We start from the raw sequence: 21,695 nt of genomic DNA on the forward strand, positions 1-21,695 counted from the left end.
GTGTGCTGTCAGGTTGAGGATGTGTGTGAAGCATCAGTGATTTGAAACTTCTTTGCAGCAGCATTTGAAGCATTGTCAACTGCCATGTGAGTCTGGACAGACGTGGATGTTATCTGTAACAGCAACTCGCCTGGTTCGCAGGGACATACAGCTGCGAGGCAGTTACAAAATAGGCAAAAATACCTTTTTATAAATGACTGCAATTAAATGGAATAAATTTTCAGTATCTCTGAAACTGATCAAATCAGAGGAAAAACACTGAGCAGGCTTTGAAGAAATGGCCAACAAAAAGTCTCTCAGAATATGAAGCTTTTTTTTCTGTACGTAAGTGTACAGAAATAATAAATCTTGTCTGTCTATGTGCATATATATGTGCGTATATACCTTATATAGAAGTCTTCTTTTTTCTTTATCTTTTTGATCCAATTTTTTTTTACGATGCATTTGTGTGCATGTGAAAGACGTTACTTTATGACAAATTTCTGTTTTTTCTCCCTATTTCAATCACTGCCATGATATGACTGATGATGAGTAGAAGTGGAACTAACGCCCCCCTCCAACGTGTCATAATTTCCCAGACTTTCAGTGTCACAGATATTTAACCCTTTGAAAACTGGATTGATGTCAGTTTTCTTGTGCTGCATTGAGACGCCTTGCATAAGTATGTCAACTTTTGAAAACTGAACAAATGATTGTTTTTTTTCAAAACATGGGGAAAAAGGCAGTGACCACTATGGCAAGAAATGTCCAACAAATTGCAAGAAATTAGTAAAAGGTAACAAGACAATGATTTGTTTATTTTCCACACTTTTTATGTCATTTTTTTATTCATTTTCTTGGCCCAAAAAATAAGCAAGAAAATAGTGCGTAACAAGAAAATTACTGAAAATAAGAAAAAAAGGGTTAAAATAAAAATAAAATAAAAACTGTATTTACTTTATATATTCTTCTTATATTTTTATGGAATATAATTTTACATATAAAATTATTTTAATTATAAATATAGTTTTTGGACATTTTCCCTATTTTTTGGGTCATTTTCTTATCCACCTTCTCTTTTTTTATATAATTTGTACTTAATTTCCTTGTAACCTTTTGCTAATTTCTTGTAATTCTTGCAAGGAAATCAAACCATTTTGCTCAGGTTTTGAAAGGGTATAACAGCTTGCAAAAGGTGTCTGAACGCAGCAAAAGAAAACTGATGTCTCTCCAGGTTAAACATTTTACAATGGCCAGTCTTCCTTCATGGACAGGTATAGTCTCATGGACTTGAAAAAATTCAAGAACCAAAAGGAAAAGTGCAATCATGCAGATGAGTAAATGTGTGTGTTCCCCTTGCTGTTTGGGGAGTTTTCGACATGTCATTTCCAAGACTGAACCTAAACAGTGACTGTTTACAGCAGTTGGTAAGACGAAGATTGTCACATGATCAACTTCCTCTCCCTGCCAGACTGTAAAACATTCAATCTCATTTCCTCTGCATTGCCACCATCTGTATCTCCATCTGCAACCGTTGCGCACGTTGTGACTACCTGCCCCTTTGTCTTATCTGCCTCTGTGTTCATAGGTGAGTGTTCAACTGACTTTTACTGAGATTTATCAGAAATGCTACCCTTATAAACATTATTGCATTTTAATTATTGATTTGAGATAGACCTAAACTGCTCCACATGTTGATTGCTTGCTGAAGCACTTACTACGTGTACTTCTAACTTATCAGCAAAAGCACTTTGGTCAGCTTTTGTTGTTTTTAAATGTGCTGATTAACTTAATATCATAAGTCAAAAGATAAACTGAAAGATAATGTGGTTTTTTTTTTTGGACAATATTTTTTTAAATTCTGTTTTTAAGGATAAACACAACAAAGTGATCACAAGAATAAAACATCTGACGTAGACACCCAGAAAAACAACTGCACACTTACTTTTACTTACTTTTCGGTATGTTTTTTTAAGCGTGAATGTAGAAATAGCAATGTGTTATCAAATGTAAACATATGTCAATATAATTGCATGGTATAACTATACTTACAGTAGGTTAAAGAAATGCTTGGTTCCATTGCAGTGATTTCACAAATAACCGTCCAGGTAGAAAGAATTGAAAATGGATCAGTAAACAAATTTAACAAAAATAAAACATTGCAGCCCAAAAGTTTCAGTTGAATTATTATCATTATTGTAATGAAATGTTTTTTTCTGATAAGTTACCAAAAAGAAAGTATCCTACCGTTATGATCATCCTGCTCCTTTTCGTAGTAATAGGTACTTTCCATTACAAAACTTTCAGTGAGAATTTGAATGGCTCATCACATTGATTTGTGGTAACTCTCCCCACAGCGCATGTTTCATGCTGAGGAAACTGTTTGTCCCCACACCATGTGCACCATGTGTCAAAGAAATGGCTTTTTTTATTCCTTTGGGGTGTTGTTGAACTTTCTCATTATGTATTCAAAATCCCATTAAGCTTCTGCTCAAATTGGAAACTTTTTATATTATAATTATTGGAGGTTGCAACTTTCCAAACACTTTCATGTGTTGATTATGCATGAGCCACATGCAGTGACAGTTGGCAGTCTTAACCACAAATCAAGCATGTCTTTTTCCTGTGTGAACACTCCACCCAACACATGTGTTCCTTGCACGCAAACAACAACATAGAGGGATGGTGTGCTTATATGAATGCTGCAGTGTCTGCTTAACACCTTTAAGATGAATCAGTTTTGCACCTCTTCATTTCCATGAAGAGGAAAGTGCAAGTGGCAAGCAGGTGACAAGGTGGTGGTGTATATTTCCTCATGTTTTATGCTTTTTATTCAAATATTACAGGATAATTACATGACATCAAGGCAGTAATTATATACTGGGGATGTATTTATCAGGATACTGGCATGTATCAGGTGGACGCGACAGGTGCTGTCCTTTTGTTGTTGCTCTATTACGTCGAAAACACTGACAGAGTGGAGCTATTTGACGATTTCGGAATGAGAACAGGCTGTTGAGTCATATCTGCCCCTCACTCCTCCGAAACCCCGGTCGCTCTTCCAAATATTGTCACTTCTGGGTACAAAAAAAACCCCAACCATGATGGCGACAGCCAAAATCCCAAACTCGAGGCTTCAAAACAGCAGTCCACAAACCAATGGATGATGTCAATAAAGCAATGTCCATTATTCTGTACTCTCTACAGACAGGCAACCACGCACTGCCGCCCCCCAAAAAATAATTTGCAAATATAATAAAATCATTTAAAAAATGTAACAAATTGAGATTATTATCTTCTAGCAATAAAATATACAGCAGCTGTGTGTGTAATTTGACCAAGTGTCATTGCTGTACCCTTGCAGAAGCTGATTTTTGCCCCACTGCAGGTACAAGGACGCCCTCTGGCAGATTTGGTCTCCCCCAATGTTGACTGTATGGCTACGGCCCTGCATGAATGCAGTATTTAAGATGTACATTATATATTTTCAAGAGTAATTTGTAAGAAAAATGACGGCTCTAACACAAGTGTCACAAACCTTTTTGCAAATCCTGACACACAGGTGATTCCCATCCAGTTCAGTCATGACGGGGAATTCCAGCACCTTCAGATTGGACAACACCACCCGGGCCATTTTTCTGAATGGAACCACCAGCATCGTCATCTCTGTCATCTATATGATCGTCTTCCTCATTAACCTGGTTGGAAACGGCCTTTCCATGTGGCTCCTCGTCTTCCGTACCTCCCCAAAGAGCCCTTCCATCATCTTCATGATCAATCTCACCTTCACCGACCTGGCACTTGGCGTTGGGCTACCCTTTCAGATCGCCTACCAGCTCCAACATTATAACTGGACTCTGGGACCCAAAATGTGCAGGTATTTTTATTTTATTTTTTACAATTGCAGGATGATTGAAATATGGATGTCCTACAAATCCACAAAAATGTGAAAGTTTTGAACTCTTGTACTTTTTTGGTCAGGCCAAACATTAATGTCACAGCTACATCCACAGTTGGAATACAGTAGTTTGATATTTTGGCAAATACACTTAAAGGATATCATATATATACTAATTGGAACAATGCAAGAATGCTGCAGCTGGCTTCAAACAGGCTTCAATGTCACCACTTGGGGCATTTGTACATCATCAGTTAATGTCCACTAAAAGGGTTTTTGCCACTGTTAGGCTCAGATTGTTAAGGGAACCTGACAGAGATAGACTTTTTTTGTTGAAGAGTAAGATCCTTTTTAAACAAACAGCCCGAAAACACTATCTCCAAACCCACCAGACTCCATTTAAATAAACATTTGTGTGTTAAATGTGTATAGAGCCGGCATATTTTCACATCTGACTGGGTAAAGTAAGGGTTATTTCAAGCAAACCAGCGTTGGTGATTGTTGGAATAGCCGAAATTCAAACCAAGGTGGCTTTTTGTGAGTTTGATTTTGTTTCTGTTAACTTTGAAGTGTGTTTTCACAATGATAAAATTACTGTTTGTTTAAATAGAGCTTTGTGGATTTTACCGTAATGATTTTGAGGCTGTTTTTGGTTAAACCAGAGGGATCCTACTCTTTAAAAAACAGGTTTATCTTAGTAGTGATGGTTTCCATAATGTCAGACTTAGAATAACAATCTGAGTCTGTCAGTGGAAAAATTAACCACTTTCAGTTGACGTAAACTGATGGTGTACAAATGCCGCCATATTTACACTGCAGCCCATTTTGCGGCTGCCAGTTGCTCTTCTGGACCAGTTTTAAAAATTGTTGTTCCAATCAGTCAGAGGTAAACACAAACATGTCCGAAAAAAGGGTAGGGATTGAAAAATATTGACATTACTCTTTAAATGAGATGATCATTTAAGATCTGAGACAGATCTGTTAGTACAATATGAAGCAATATGAGGCTTCAGCCAGTCTGTAATAAAGAAAAGTGTGAAAATGACAACAAAAGCTGTGTCTGAAACCGTCCCCTGTCACGGATATGGTGCACTACATAATGTGTTCGCCATTTTGTAGTGATGTCCGAATTCTCTACTGTTAATTTCATCAATTATATAGTGCACTATAAAATACCCACAATGCACAGCAAATTAGAGTGTACATACAATGTACACTACATTCAACTCCCGTCTACCACAATGCAATGCGGTCATGTATTTACAGGAGGAAAAAAAATCCATCATAGTGTCTCATTTTGTTATTCCCTATATAGTGCACTATTTCATACACACTACATAGTGAATAGTGAGTGAATGAATTTGGGGACGGTTTCGAACACAGCTAAAGTCATGTTTGCTTCAGGGTTGCCTGGCAACCAGGGAAGACAATAGACAGACAATAGACAGTCTCTTAAACGGCTCCGCTTGAAATAATCCAAACATAACACCCCCATAAAACCACAACTGACCGTTGTGCACTTCTATTTTTGTACAAAGCAGATATAACATTACATAGTGAGCTTTGCAGTTACTGGAAGTTTGATTATGATATTAGATATTACTTTTTTTAGAAAAATGACTTTAGTTTATGTTAACATCACCTTTTGGAGTATAAATTGAGAAAAAGTCTTAAAGTATCTGATATTTACAGTACTTATGCATCAAAAATTGTTTTATTATATCATATGTACTTAAGTTTTGAAAAAGTACAAGTAAATGATGCTGATTTTTTTTTAAAGCAAGCAGTCAGAATTTGTAGAATTACAAATGCTTTTTTTCATAATATGTACACCCCTTTAAAAATTAGGCCAAGCCGAAAAGAGAGAAGATCTTGTTCATAACTTCAAGGATGTAAAGAACAAAATCCAGTTTTTCCCTCCCTCCCTCCTTTTCTATAGTAAAAAAAAATGTGAGGGATGCAATTAGCAGTTACAGAAGAAATGATCCATTCGTTAGCAAGAAGTTAGTAAAAAGTGCAAGAAAATTACCTGAAAAAAGGAAAAAAAGAAAGAAAAAGTTTGAAAAAACAAAACACTTGGACTTGGCAAAAGTGCTTAAAATTATAATATTTCTGTAACTTAACTTTAAATATGGAATTATGATGATTATAAATAATTTTTTTCCAAGCTTTTTTTTTTTTTTATTCCTACACATTTTCCCCTTGCTTTTTTAAAAAAATAATTTTTAAAATCTGTTAATTTCTTGCAGCTTGCAGGATTTTGGATAGTTGCTCATTGCCTTTATTCCAATGATGTTTTGCTCACTTTGCTTCGTGATGAAAGGTTTCAGTACTTGTGAAAGGCGCCTGAAATCAGCACAAGGGAAGTGACATCGCAGCGGGTTAATGATCATTTTACTTTAACTTTAACTCTTCTTCTGTGTCTCCACCTGCAGTTTCCTGACCCTCGTCTTCTACACCAATATGTACTGCTCCATTCTGACCGTGATGGCCATTAGCATTGACCGCTACCTGGGCATCGTCAGGCCCATGTTCTTCAGGAATAACAGAGGGAGGAAGTCCATTGCTGTCATCAGCTGCCTCCTCATGTGGGGTTTAGTCCTGTGTGTGCTGCACCCACTGATGACAGACCTGACCTTTGAAGTTCCTGAACTTGGGATTACCACATGCTTCGACATGCTGAAGTCAAATATGCTCCCCAGTAAACTTGCCTGGGCGGGTTTTGCTGGTGGCATGGTGATTGTCCTCTTCCTCTTCCCTTTCTGTGTCACGACATTCTGCTACGTCAGGGTCATCCAAAAACTGACCAGAGACTCTAAGACAGCCCAGAAAAACAGGGCGGTGCATCTGGCTGTCATTGTTCTCCTGGTGTTCACCTTGTTCTTCGCTCCTAACAACATCCTCCTGTTAACTCACGCTGTGCTGAAACTCTTCTATGGGAAGTCTCTCTACATGGCCTACAAGCTGTCTCTCTGTTTCAGCTGTGTGAACAGCTGCCTCGATCCTTTTATTTACTATTTTGCTTCCAAGGATTTTAGACAAAAGGTGAGACAGATAATGAATCTGCAGAGCCATAGCAGTGCAGACTCAATGAAGCTGGAGCATAAAGAAAGTTTGTACTCGGCACATTGCACCTTTGAAGGACCGGAGAGAGAAAACAGCAAAGTGTCGTTGATGCCAAATCACACCAGAGCATAGAAAGACAGAATGAGAAAGAAAAAAAAAACAATACAAAAGACCGTGACAAAGGAAGTGAGAGAAAGAGAAAAAGTGTGTTAAGGGTTGCCTTGAGTGTGTCAAGCGCTTGTACAACATCTAACCATTTCAAAATCTTTTCACTTCAGTTTTTGTTAATGTGAAGTTCAGAACAAATGAACATGAACAACAGCTGAGCCGTTCTGCTAATTTAATTGTTGTTATTCTCGCATTATTCTACACTGTATGGTATTTCAGAGTATGAAAAAACATTTGTTGTAAATATATTTTAATATCTGCCACAAGTTTCATAATAGTTATTTAGATAAAAGATGTAGCATGCACAAGTGCAAATGAAATGTGAATAAAACATTTATATTATATAAGTCTTCATAGACCAGACATAGAAAAGTTTTTTTTTAACTATTTTTTTTAACTATGAACTGAAACAGTTGACTTTTCACCTTTATCTTGCTTTAAATTTCTGTTCTCATTTTATTTGTTTTATTCCTTTAAAAAATAAATGCATTATTATCATCATTTATAATAATTATTATTATTATTACAACAGAAGAAGAAATAGTGCTTTAATATTGCACTTTTTTCCCTCCACTTTTTTATTGTACACAAGTAAATGAACTGAAATACGTAGAAAAAACAAACAAAAAATATATAAAATGAGGAGACAGAAACTAAAAAACAATCAAACTATACATTTTCTAATGCCAATTTTGTGTTTACACGTCTTGTTATGACCATTAGTAACTTAAAAGTTCTAATTGTAATAATTATATATATATATATATATATATATATATATATATATATATATAGCTGAAATTCATTACTCTATGACCATTTTTCTTATGAATATGGAATTTTCAAATATAAAATGTTGTACGATATTAAACTACATAAAACATATGTATTTTAAAATTAATCTTGTTTTTTCTTTCAGAGAGTTGGCAACATCAATCCAAAACATTCAGTAAAAATAAGTGAGAAAGACTCTCTTTTTCAGTCCACAAAAATCATATTTACATTAATATTCAGCTTGAATCTTCCCTACACTTCTTCAGAATTAGGTAGATCTACAGCACTAGAGTTTCAAAGAAGTATATTAAAATTTTCTGGTATGGCATTGAAAACAAAAGCACAGTCCTTTGGTTTTGTGGGTATTTAAATTTAACCAGAAATGACACGTTGTCCCCAACAGCTTTATTTAACAAGAAATATGTACAAAATATGTCAGATAAACAAGAACACAAACATGCATGACAGCACAGATAATTGGCATTCTACACAGAACATAATAAATAATAATGATAATAATAATAATAATAATGATAATAATAATAATAGTAGTAATAATAATAATGATAGTAATGATAATAATAATAATAATAATGATAATAATAATAATAATAATAATAATAATAATAATAATAATAATAATAATAATAATAATAATAATAATAATAATAATAAATAATCAGAATATCAATACAAAAATAGAAAAACGGACAGAAACAAAAGAAAAAAATAAACAAAAATAATTAATATTTATTTCACATCGAGGGGTTTGCCAAATAACTTTTTGTAATAATAATACTGTAATACTAAAAATCTGTTGCTTTTTAAAAAAAAAATGTTTGTAAGACCAAAGATGAAAGTGTTGAGTGAAAGAGTGAAACGTTGAACTCAATCAGGTAAAGATGGAGAGAGGGTTGTGAATCTAAACATTTTTGTTTACATGGATGAAGAATTTCCCCATTAAAATAAAAAAAAATAATAACACGGTTCACTTGCATACAGCTCCTACAACGCATGCGCGCATCACCCGCTCACGTTATGAAACGTCATCACGTCAGCTCGGTCACGTTGGTCGGCGTAACAAGCCTTTAGCACGCAGCAGTTCGTCACAGTTTCTTGACAGGAGGCACTGGCGCAGGTAAGATTTACTGTACACTGCTATTGTACTGTAATATAACGCCCATACAGTCCAGCTTGTTTCTTTTAAATGACTTTGTGCATTGAACCGAGTCACTTTTTTGGGCGGTGAGCTCGCGAAACCGAAGGTTACAGTGAGTTAACGTGTTAGCCGCGAGCTAACATCAAGTTAAATGTTAAAGTATGCTAGGTTATGTCGTCTGTTATATTTATTATTTCCTTATGTGAGTAACTTTGGCTGCTTTAGAGAGGTCATATTGATTTGAAGTTACAGCAACACATTGGCTTTGTACACAGTCGTTTGGAAAAGCTTTTACTTTATTAAAAGGCTAATTTAAGCTGCAGTCATACAGTGGGTGTAACTTGGGTGTCTTTCCAGAACAGAAGCTCGTTGTCTTTTTTGATGCTTGATTATATTGTAAATGAATGAGAAATATTGACCAAGGGCTGCAACAAACGATTACTTTTATTATAGATTAATCCTTAAGTCGTCAATTAACTTGAGGAAAATAGAACAAAAATGACCATTAAAATGACCAGAATACAGAGTAGTGTCTTTAAATTCCTTATATTGTCCAAAACCAGTGAATGTTTGGTGTTTTTCCTTTATGAGTGACAATGGCAGGGATTAATTGCTATCAAAGCTGATGTTATGTAGATTGACTGTATGGACCTGTCCACTATGACAGAGCTGCACAGCTGCAATCATCTGACTCTCTATAGCTGAGACATAAACTAGGCCACATCTGTAATGTTTAACTCTGTTCACCACCTCAGGGGCAGTTAGACCAGACGGCCACCATGGTGCTGAACCCTGTCATCTCCAAGCTCGCTGGTAAACTGGTGGTGCTGGCGAGTGCTTCTCCCAGGAGACTGGAGATTCTCAGCAATGCGGTATGTGTTAAACTCATAGGAAATGTGTCTATTATGACTGCTGTGAATACATATATTGTGCATATTGAGTTGAGCAAGAGCAAGGTTTCTTTTCTGTGATCGACTCCGCTTTAGGATCCAAATATCTTGACTTCAGCTATTTTAGTCAAGCTGTCATGTGAATGTGTGCATCATATAAACGCTATTTAAAAACTGTCACAAAGTTACTGATTCTTATATACACAATAACAATAAATCAAACAGATTTAGGTGTGTATGTGGCAAGCTCACAACAAAATACAGTTGAGAAACTCTGGGATAAATTAATTATAAATGTTTTGTCTACTCATACTATTTTTTATCTATCTGTGATAATGGTTTCAGTGAAAATAAACATAATGAGAATGCAGTTTTTTTTCTTTATAACTAGTCAGATAAATCAGCCCGACAGATTGCAGATATGTCTGCATCAATGCAACATACGATTTAGAAACATCATTGCTGTTCAAAATGTTATCCATCAAAGAGTACAGAGGGTTTTTGTTCAGCTATGTATCTTTGTCACAGTTCTTTTAAAAAATTAAAAACGTTTTTGTCGTTATTATGGTATAGTGTAAAAAGGATGATTCAAATATTCAAAAATTCAGTGTGGGATGGAGTTGATGTGAAAAACCTTTTCTTCACTTTAATGAATAAGTGAAAAAAACACAGTTAGCCTTAGTGGTCTTTACTTGAATAAATTAGTCAGTTTGATGAAGCTTTACAGCACAGCATGTGTGCATGGACAGAGATATTTTGAAAAGTACAAATGTACATGTGTAAGTTCAAAGTACAAGGAATAATTGCAGTTAAAGTGTTTTTTGGTATGTCTCTGTGCACACATGATGTGTCAAACGCTTCTCTGATATCAGCTTTGTTGTAATAAAATTATATACATGGTTATATTTGCTCAAACTTACACGTCATACAGAATCCCACATAATACTTTGGAGGAATCAAAACAGTGTTATGTAATACAGACTTTTGGAGTTAGGACATCTACAAGGTCCTCAGTATATGTCAACCTCCAGACAGCTGCAGCCTTCACACATGCATGCATGCTGACAGTCAAGTACTGTGAAGCCTTTTTGTACATCAAACCATAAACATGAATAGTGCACAAATCACACATTTGTTTGGTTTTTACCACAGGAGTATCATATCATTGTTTCTTTTTTCTCTCCTATACTTCAGGGCTTACGGTTTGAGGTGGTACCATCCTGGTTCAAAGAAACACTTGATAAGAGACTTTTCAAGGCACCTTATGAGTATGCTGTTGAGACGGCCAAACAGAAGGCCCTGGAGGTGGCCAGGAGGATGCCCTTTGTGAGTTAAGCCCCTTTTTGTATGACAGTATACAGTACTGTGCAAAAGTCTTAGGTCATCTCAAACTTTGTTATTTTAGCAAGGTAATGATGATCAAACATGTTTATTTCTCAGTAGCCTTTTCACTAAAATACAACCAGAACATGCAGGAAATATAGATACCTTATTAAAATTACAAATATTTCAGACAAATAACTTCAACAGGCTTAAATTTCATGTATTTAGTGGGACCTCCCTTTCTACTTAGTATGTCTTGAACTCTGCAGACAATATGAGATTTACACCACTAATCTCCCGGTGTATTTACACCAGGTTGCATTAAAAACAAATCTCAATATTGATTGTTTAAGCTACCTTTTCTTATGGTTGTACAATTCCATGTTTGCTCTTTATCCCTTTTCTTCATTGAGCCTTGCATCAACAGCTTGTGACATGTTCTGACTTTTTGGTGTTTTAATGCATTGTACATGTCCTCTATATTCTTTGTATTTTAACAAAGAGGCTGAGGTAAATAACAAATCTATGGGGGCCTAAGAGTTTTGCACAGTACTATACATTAAACTGTTGACTGATATATCAATAACATATCATTTGCTTCAGAAACACCTGAAGACTCCAGACATAGTAATCGGAGCAGACACTATAGTGGTAAGAGGAAGGAAGCTTTACAGCATTTTATCTGCTTACTCTCTGCGTTGTATATTTTTATATATTATTTATATATATATATATGTTTAGACTGTTGATGGCATGATTCTAGAGAAGCCTGTGGATAAAGAAGATGCTTACAGGATGCTATCAAGGTGAGTAACACTTACGTCATCTAAAAATTTGAAACAGGAAACAAGCAGGATCTTGTTTACAATTTTTGTCTTCTTTATTTTTCTCTTCCAGCTTGAGCGGTAAAGAGCACAGCGTCTTCACGGGTGTAGCTATTGTCCTCTGCCATGAGAAAGGGAGTAAGTCACAACTGAACACTGATTAGATTTACAGTCTGTTTTCTTTAGAAACGTGATGAACAGTTAAATCCTTTGCTGTACTTTTTTATTTTCTGTTTCCACATTTTTTGTCTTAAATTTAATGTTAAAATGAAGAGTTTTCCTATTAAACCTGGCCAAAGTTTCTAGTAATGAGGTAAATGTATACTTAGTTTATAGCAGTTTTTTCGACCCTGGCCACAGTGTGAAGTCATAGTGCACCAGACTTCCCTTTACAGTCATCTGCTCCTGCCACACTACTGCAAGTGTTTGCATCATGTAGTGCACACTGCTACATGTTGATGCCATTGTTCATTTGTCCCAGATTTTGGATTATATTCCTGGTGGAACAAAACATGCTGTGTTTTAAAGCTTTTATCAGTGATTTTTTTGTGGTAAAAGGAGTCGCTATACTCTGTTACAGTCATTCCTCAGGCTACAAAACATGTAAAAATGTTCTATGAAAAACTTAAAATACAAGCATGAACCTGAAAAATGAGAATAATAGGTTAAATGTCCAGCATGAACATTTGTGAGGAAAGTAATGCACTGTAGGATTTCAATTTAGTTTCATATATATATATATATATATATATATATATATATATATATATATATATATATATATATATATATATATATATATAGGAGGGCCTTATTGGTTAAATGCAGTATTTACAGCAGTGGACACATTTAATTTTTAAACCTCTCCTCTCCTCCAGACGAAGAAGTGGATTATCAGTTGATAGACTTCTACGAAGAAACAAAGGTGAAGTTTGCTGAGCTCTCAGATAAAATGCTGTGGGAGTACATCAATAGCGGTGAACCCATGTGAGTATGAACTTTCACATATATGTAATAGCTATTGATTTCTCTTGGTGTAGTAACGGAGCCGAGCATGTGTCCACTCAAGGTCAATTCGTGGGTAGAAGCTTCACGAACCTGTTGCTTTTTGGACTTTGATGCTTTGAGTTTTGTTCTATCTGTGTTTGCCTTGTCTTGTTTGACCAGGAAACGTGTCAGCAAAAAATAAGATCATTACTTAGGTCAGTGAGAGTGCATTGTTTGATTAGTTCTGCATTTGAAGAAGAAGAAGAAGAAGTACTGTTTAAACAAGCAAACCGTGTGTGTAAGCGTTTTTGTATGAATTTGGTGTAAGCGTAAATGTTGTGGTACAAGTGAGATGTCTGTGTGTGTCAGGGACAAGGCCGGAGGCTACGGCATTCAGGCTCTCGGAGGGATGCTGGTGGAGTACGTCAACGGAGACTTCCTCAATGTAGTGGGTTTCCCCCTCAACCACTTCTGCAAACAGCTGGACCTTATTTACAACCGCTGTACTTCCTCCTCGGACCAAGAGCGTGCGTCTGTCCAGATGAGCCACAACAGCACTCCCACCACCTCCATTCTCCCTCAGCCCGCACCCAGCCAGCCAGCCGAGTCCAGCCGCAGACCCAGCTCTTCAGCCAAACACAGCCCCTCATACAGCCCCAGACCCAACAGTCCATCTGGCAATCATGCACGCCAGAACAGCTCTTTAGACAGTCCTGTCCATAAGGTTAGTGTTTCTTTGAGCGCAATCTGTCATCTTTTTTGTTATTATGCTTAAGTAACCGTTTCTCCCTTATAGATAAAAAGGAAAGGCAGTGAAAGTGAAGAGGATGAGAGCTCCTGGACGTTGGTCAATAGCCTGTCTAAACACACAGATGACGCAAACTCTGTTAATGCAACATTACCACCGATGACCAGCAGAGGGCAGGCCACTGGGCTCAATCTGACAGAACAGGAGGACAGTGAGCCAAAAAAAGAGGACTTGCAGCGAATCATTGATCTCATGGATGGATTCAAAGCCTCAAAGGTAATTATAGATAACAAGGTGTCTGCAGGTACTGAAAAAGTTTTCAATTCAGTTTTATAACCATTAGGCCTCATATGTCATTTAAAAGTATCACTTTTGAATTTGTTGAGTCTTAACTGCCACAGACATTTTACCTCATTTCATTTATCTATCTCTTAATATTTGTCAAGATGAGTCAAGCTCCTTTCTGCTGAAGTCCACATTTCTAATGTCAAAAATCTTTAAACCTACCACTTAACCTGATCCTGTCTTTTCACTTTATACTTGGGCTTACTTATTGGCAAAATAGCAGATAAACCTGACTCTAATAACCATGTTCCTACATAAAACCTACCTCTGCATGGGACCACACATCTATATACTATTAACCTTTTAAACTTACCTGCAATGCTTGAATAGGAAAAAGATGATTTATCCAAAAATCCATTTTAAATATGGTTAAAAAATGATCTTAAATGGTGTTTTCATTTATAGGTCAGAGGTCCATAAAAGGACTTAATATGCACATTTTCAGGTTCATACTTGTTCTAGTAGAACCCCAAAATAAATATAAAAATGCTCAATATAAAAAAATCCGTCATGATCTGATGTCATCCTGTAGCCAAAGTCAATAAAACGGAAATAGAGTAATCATTCCGGTCTAAAACCTGAGATTTTTGCTAACAGGGTTTACTTTTACATACGTTAAACTCATGTTTAATTCAAACATCCCACATTATAATATTATTTATATGACCAAAATTCTGTGGTTTTCATCTACATTTGGGGATATAACCATGCGGGGAGTGAAACCTATAATCTTATGAACCTTACTCACATTAGGCTCCATTCTATAATAAATTAAACAGCAAAAATAAACTATTTCCCATTTTTCTAGGGACCCATTGGAACTCTCTCACATTGAGAACCATTGTTCTAGAGGATGTTAATATAGCATTTTTGTTCAACGTCAAGGAATAGTCCAAAACCTAATCTGCTTTCTGACTGAAGTAGATTAGAAGAATTCAGCCACTTTCATATATGTGCATTAAATATAAAACGACACTTCAGATGTCAGCCTATCAGGCATAAAGATGGGGAGCACAGGAAAAAAGTAATCCTAGAAGTTAAAAAAATCACTTCCAATAGCACCTCTAAAGATCACTCACTAACATGTTGTAACTTGTTTGTAATATCTGTCCTAAAGTCCCTCAGCAAGCTTTGATGTCTTTGGCGTTACGTGCACGACTTATTCTTACCATTTTTCATGTGTTTCTTGATCAACACAATATGCAGCCATCAGGACGTCTAAAATAATATATCGCATTCATACAACTAAAATTGCACTTTTCTGCTGTATCCTTTCTGCCTTTCCCAAAATATTCCAGGCACTCTTCACCGCGTCCAAGATGTGTGTGTTTGACCTGCTACAAAGCAGACCAGGGCTGGATGCAGCACAAGTGGCTCAGGAGATCAAAGCCTCAGTGAAGGGCACTGAGTGCCTGCTGGAGGCCTGTGTGTCTTTGGGACTGTTGAAGAGCAAAGAGAGAAGTTAGTCAGCACTCATCTGTGTTGAGATAGCATTTAATATTTAACTCAAAACAAACTTCTCATATGTTTCATGGTGTCTGTACGTCCAGCATGTCAGAAGCCAGTGTTCGAGAACACAGATCTGGCCACGCGGTTTTTGCTGTCAGACGGTCCTTATTCGCTGCGGGGCTACATCCTGCACTGCAACGACACCGTGTGGCCTCTGTTCTCCCACCTTCAGAGTGCTGTGCGGGAAGGAGTCAACCAGCGCGAGAAAGCTTTCGGGAAAGCATCCACGGATATGTTTCAGGTAATTATCTGCAAGTTTAGCCTTGGATGTATAAAATGTGGGGAAAAACATTTGTAATATTATACCGATGCTGTCTTTTTTAATTCATTTGTTTCTATTTTAAGGATACTTTCTACAACAGTCAAGATGTCCAACTGAGATTCATGACTGCCATGCACAGCATTGCTAAAGTTACTGGAAAAGCTGTAGCAACGGCCTTTGACCTCTCCAGCTTTAAAACTGCCTGCGACCTTGGAGGTAAGGAGAAAACGTAAAGCTTTAATGGTCCAATGTGAAGGATTTAGTTAGTTAGTTAGTTACTTAGTTACTTAGTTAGTCAATCTTTATTGTCCCAAAGTGGGCAAATTGTGTTGCGGCATAGTACTAAACTTAAAAAGACACAACAGACATCAGAAAGAACACAGAACAACAAGCTCAACAGCACGACATCGATGACAGGCAAAAACATCAAATCGAAGGATTTAGGGGTACATATCAGCAGAAATAGAATATAATACAATAAGTATCTTTCTGTAGTGTTTCACCTGAAAACAAAAACTGCTGCATTTTTGTGGACAAACTAAACACCGGCTCTAGATAGGACCATTTGAGTTTTTGTGTTGGCTGCCGTGGTAACAGCCCCTCTGAGATCAGCAATGCCAGAAAAACACTTTTTTAAACCTGAAACTGCTTTATTCTGTGTTTTTCTGGCTTGAGTCACCGTGTTTGTTTGTTTTGAAAAGGAAGAGACCTCTCCAGATAATTTGTTTACCAGTAAAAAAAAACTCCTCACCAATGAACTCAGAAGGAGAAGTTTCCTCACTGCTAGATGCCACTAAATTCCCCAAAATCCTACACACGAGACATTTAACATTGTGAGTAATAAACCAGTCTTTTAAATGCCTTTTTTTTTGTTTTTTTCAAAGGATGCACTGGTGCAATGGCCTACGAGTTTACTAAAGCTCATCCTGGCTTGTCAGTGACAGTGTTTGACCTGCCTGCTGTTGTTGAGATGAATGACCATTTCCAGCCGCTCCACAAAAACACCAGGGTGTCATTTGTAGCAGGTGTGTATCTGCATCAAAATACAAGCTCGACTGTTCATGCTCTAATGACAAAAAGTTGTCTAACGCAGTCTCAGATGTATAGATTTAGATTTTTATTTCGAACATGCAAACTAAGTACAAATTTTAAATATAAGAAAACAATATCAGAACACCCAGCAGACATATTCAGTAAACAACATAAGTATTTCTTGTCTGAATAGAAGTTGAAGGAAGCAAATACTTCAATCAAATCCTTCACCTTTTTATAATTTGTCAATAAACTTGATATTAAACATGAATATTCCCTCTTTTCCGCCCGAGTTTTCTCACACATACCTTGATCAAGTCTAACAAAACTTAAACATTCAAGACAACACAAAAGCATCCCCCGAGCATGTGATAAGACACACACAACAAAAAAACCCAAAAAACAAAAACAAGATACAACAACAAAAGAAACAAAAGAAACAAAGCACGCAACCAACTCAACCTGCATATCTAATATCCTGTCTTACTGAGCCACTTCCCCTTTCTGTTTTTGTCTCATATCCCCTCAGTTTTTTTAAAAAAATGTGTTCAAAATGGTTGAATGTTGTTTTCATCTCCACACTACAGTTTTCCCGTAAATTAACAGCTTGAACTGTGAAAGAATGATATTTAGCAGTAGTTACACCAATACACTATCTGTTTCTTGAACATACAAATTCCTCTCAAATTATGTAAACTTTCTTTTATTTGAAACAACTTTTGGATGCCTTTTGATATCAAAGTAACAACTCAGTCACTCTGTGACCATAACGTATTGCTTTGTCCTCGCTATATGAACAGGAGACTTCTTTGAAGATGAGTTACCGAAAGCAGACTTGTACATCCTGGCAAGAATCCTCCATGACTGGCCTGATGAGAAAGTCCATATTCTGCTAAGTAAAATCGCAGATGCATGCACACCAGGTAAAACTCATCTTTTTTTTTGCTACATATTTTCACTGAAAAATGAATACTTGCATTATTCAAATGTATATTTTATATATAAGCATGCCTAATGTAGCACTCTCAGTGATAAACAAGTGATACTTCAGAGAAGGAAGTTATTCATTTCTTTAGTGTGAGTGTGGAAGCTAACGAGGTGCCCACATTCTGATAAAATCAAAACTAAAATCAGCTGATGAGTAGTTTGGTTTCAGCAGAACCGCAGCTGTAATTTGATATCATCAGTCTTCAAACACATCAAATTCAAAAGGTGTTTTTGTGACATGTGAAACAAGTAGTCGGCAAATTCAAAGCCAAGCCAAAATACCAACTTGGTATTTTTGTTTTCCCCTTTGATCCCTATTCTTTGCCTAAAGCAAAGGAGTGCAAGGCGATAAGGGATTACCAAACCACAACTATTGTTCTTTAAAGTCATACATCTGCATACACATCATGCACTTGCACCATGCCGCCAGGCTGCGGGCTCCTGCTGAGCGAGATCTTCCTGGATGAAGACAGAAGCGGCCCGAGTCGCGGGCTGCTCCAGGCCCTCAGCATGAGCGAGGGGAGACAGAGGAGCGCCACAGAATACACTCTGCTTTTGAAGAGCCATGGTTTCGTATCAGCACGTGTCAGACATACAGACAGCCTCCTGGATGCTATGCTCTGCATCAAAGTGTGACTGACAACACCCTCAGCAACACTATAAGGAAGGTCTTGTGATATACTGTACACTGCAGGTAACCTTTGCCAAGTGTGAGTCTGTAATGTGGTGAACAGACAGGTTAGGATATCGTTTTGTATGTCTTAGCCGACATTTTATAATTTTCCTAGAAACGAAGGTTTTGAGCAATCTCTTCTGTTGGGCCTTAGGATGCGCGGTGCTCGTAGCAGAGACCATGTTGGATGGACACACACCCTACTCTGCTCTGCAGTCTCTGAACATGCTTGCCCAGACTGAGGGGGTAGAGAGGACAGAGGGCCGGTATGCAGACTTGCTGCGCAAACATGGATTTGGGGACATGCGTGTGGTTCGCACTATGAACTTCCTTGATGCTTTTATTGCCATTAAAATGTAGCATCACAATCATGCACACAACTACTTACGTGTCTCATTTGTTTGATGGATGAGCTTTGTTCAGTTTTCAACCTTTAAACTTAAAACCACAAAAGGTAAAAACAAATTTCACTTACGTCAAAGCTCATGTGTAATATCAGGAAATGCAGACACAAATAACATGCAACTCTTTAAACCTTCTGTGATATGATGCAATGATATAGGTAAAGCCTGCAGATTTAATGATGTCACCCTAATATCAGATACATCTTGCTTGTGCTGCAGCTGCTGACTCAGTATCCTTCTTTAACTGCTGTACAACTGTGAGAAACTCTACACTACAGAAAGAAATGTTTGTTTATGTATACATATACATGTACATTCCCTTAAATTTCTTATGTTTTCTCTTAATTTTCTGTTAAGAGAAAAAATAAGAGACGTCAACTCCAGATGCCCCTAATGTTCCTAAGCATGCATTTTTTTTCTGAAATGTAGTGGAGTACAAGTGGCAAGAGATTAAATACTGAAGTATAATAAAAGTGCCTCAAATTTGTACTGAAGTACAGCACTTGAGATGCACACTAAAAGATGCTAGTATGGTAGTATTTCTTTGGCCCGCATATTTTATAACCCAGTCATTATTACTCTAAAATATATAATAATCTAAATGTGATTATATGATATTCATGCGTTCTTTCTCTCATTAAATCTTCTAAATCTCATTTTCTTTGTCTTAATATCCTCTTAACCTAAGAGAAGGGCACAAATGAGAAGTGCCCTTTAGTGAATCCCATAAATCAGTGGGTACTAACAGAACAAGAATAAATTGTGGACACAAACAAAAATAAGAGAACGCATCCAACACTTGTTTGTATGTTGCTTCCTGCATGAGGCCCATCAGCATTTAGGTACTCGTATTTGTTTATTAGAGGGGTGGTTAGGGTGACTTTGTTTTGTTTTCTTACCCTTCCCAAAGTTACAGATATTTTCCTGGAGCCTCCCTGATTGACTTGGGGAAAAGGCGCGACCCTCCCTCTACCAGGAATTAGTTATTTGACTTAAAAACCCTAACCTTTGATGTTAAAGTGATTTTGATGAAATATTACTATTTATACACAGATTTGGTTATGTTTTTTTCCTGACAGGAGTATTTGTTGCACATAATAAGTTAAAGGGCTGTCACAAATGTGAAAATCCATTTCTCATTTCTGTTTTTACAGTTTCTGGCAATTATAAATGGTGTGATTTTGGTGAATTTGTAAAGAAAGTATGCCCACCGAACCCAACATGTTTTCTTCAACAAACTGGGGATAAAATAAATACAAAATACAGCCGTTTAAAGTTGTATGCTTCTCCGCAAAGCCAAAATAAAAAAACACAACTCCTTCCCCAGTGCTTTAGAAATTATTTGACATGCCTCCCCCTATTTGCACCACCCCCTCCCCTCTCATAAATAACAAACAATCCCTTAAGACAAGGGCTGCCTATACTTGTGCATCCATTGTACAGTTAAAAGTAAAAATCTTTCCAGGATTGCTTTGTGTGACTTTCTCACTCCACTAACTCTGAATCTGTGGTCAGCGGGACGACTGGAGAGTTCATCCTGCCTCTTACACATTCTCGAGTGTCATTTCATGGTGATGCAATCTGGATGCAACGAGAGAAAGATGATTAATGAAGAAATAAAAATCCAAGCAGCGTTATCGCCTAAGTGGGATGTCATTTTTTTGTACACTGATGTTTTGCGTCTCCCCTGGCGAACATGACTTCATGTTCACTTGAACTCTGTAGGAGGCTGGTTGGCGGAAGATGACAAGGGTGGCTGAGCCTTCTCCAATGGGGCCCTGTCAAACATACTCTGAGGCATGGGTGGAGCATTCGTCTCGGTCTTGTATGCGACATTTAAACACAGCGTACACTGTGGCCACATTTGGTGTGTTTGACCATAATTGCCCCTTTTTTGCAATGTATGATCAAACTGACTACTTATCCCCTGACGTTAATCTATCCCAAATTCTGCAGAGAAAATACTTTGCTTGTCACTGTTGTATTTACAGTAGACGCACCTCCTAAGTGATATTTGATACTCTGGAAAAGTAACCTAAATATTTATTTTGCAGTTGAAAGCATTGCTTTAGTGTCCTGCTGTGGCTGTAACCCTCCTCTAGATGGCATTGCAAACCTGCAGATCCCTCCAGAAAACTCTGAGAGTTCCCTGTTATTTTTTTAAAGAAATTGTTATGCATCTCTGCTATATTTCCACAAAGAAAACATGTTTCAAAGTGAAATATTTAAGAAACTATGGATTTTCAAACACTTCAAGAACCACTATGTCACACACAGATGACATGTTCAGGTAAAATGGGACCGCTTGTAAGGTAGGATAGGACAGTCATATTTGTTTGTTTTATAAAATGGTTAAATCCATTTATCAGTTCAGTTAGTAATTCATTAAATCATTAATGTACTGAAAAAGATCATCCAAGTTTTCTGCCATGCTTTCACTGTCCTTGTGCTCTCTGTTTTCTTTCAACATTGTCTACAATTGACATGAGTATGTGCACTTGTGCGTGTTTCACAGTGACGGCTAATTCTGGAGTATTGTTAGGCTGACATGGACTCACTGCATCATTTTTTAAATATTTTTAAGCAACAAAAATGTCTAATATGACAGAGTGGCATACAATAGCATACATCATGATTTTATAGCATCTGGTAGCACAAAACCATGCT

At 36.9% G+C, this 21,695-nt stretch overlaps 2 protein-coding genes across 4 annotated transcripts; both read left to right on the forward strand.

The window, feature by feature from the left end:
- Positions 1-1,413: 1,413 nt before the first annotated feature.
- On the forward strand, positions 1,414-7,463 carry p2ry8 (P2Y receptor family member 8). The gene is made up of 3 exons (XM_042494815.2): positions 1,414-1,567; positions 3,542-3,856; positions 6,313-7,463. The coding sequence occupies exons 2-3, from the start codon at positions 3,564-3,566 to the stop codon at positions 7,073-7,075; spliced, it is 1,056 nt and encodes a 351-aa protein (XP_042350749.2). The 5' UTR covers positions 1,414-1,567; positions 3,542-3,563; the 3' UTR covers positions 7,076-7,463.
- Positions 7,464-8,892: 1,429 nt separating this feature from the next.
- Positions 8,893-20,673, forward strand: asmtl (acetylserotonin O-methyltransferase like). Of its 3 annotated transcripts, none has more exons than XM_042494540.2 (15): positions 8,893-9,023; positions 9,800-9,916; positions 11,129-11,260; positions 11,861-11,908; positions 11,999-12,063; positions 12,155-12,219; positions 12,960-13,068; positions 13,438-13,792; positions 13,865-14,092; positions 15,460-15,622; positions 15,712-15,911; positions 16,016-16,148; positions 16,817-16,957; positions 17,765-17,887; positions 18,779-20,673. In XM_042494540.2, exons 2-15 carry the CDS (start codon positions 9,824-9,826, stop codon positions 18,982-18,984), a joined length of 2,061 nt encoding a protein of 686 aa, XP_042350474.2. In that variant the 5' UTR covers positions 8,893-9,023; positions 9,800-9,823; the 3' UTR covers positions 18,985-20,673. The 3 variants fall into 3 exon arrangements, with proteins under 3 accessions (XP_042350474.2, XP_042350473.2, XP_087939620.1); XM_042494539.2 differs by having other exon boundaries at positions 18,382-18,825; XM_088083494.1 differs by lacking the exon at positions 18,779-20,673 and adding an exon at positions 18,283-18,373.
- Positions 20,674-21,695: the final 1,022 nt, after the last annotated feature.

Source organism: Plectropomus leopardus, chromosome 10, assembly GCF_026936395.1.
Source record: "Plectropomus leopardus strain MGB_pleo_1.0 chromosome 10, ASM2693639v1, whole genome shotgun sequence".
In the NCBI taxonomy this organism is placed as follows: Eukaryota; Metazoa; Chordata; class Actinopteri; order Perciformes; family Serranidae; genus Plectropomus; species Plectropomus leopardus.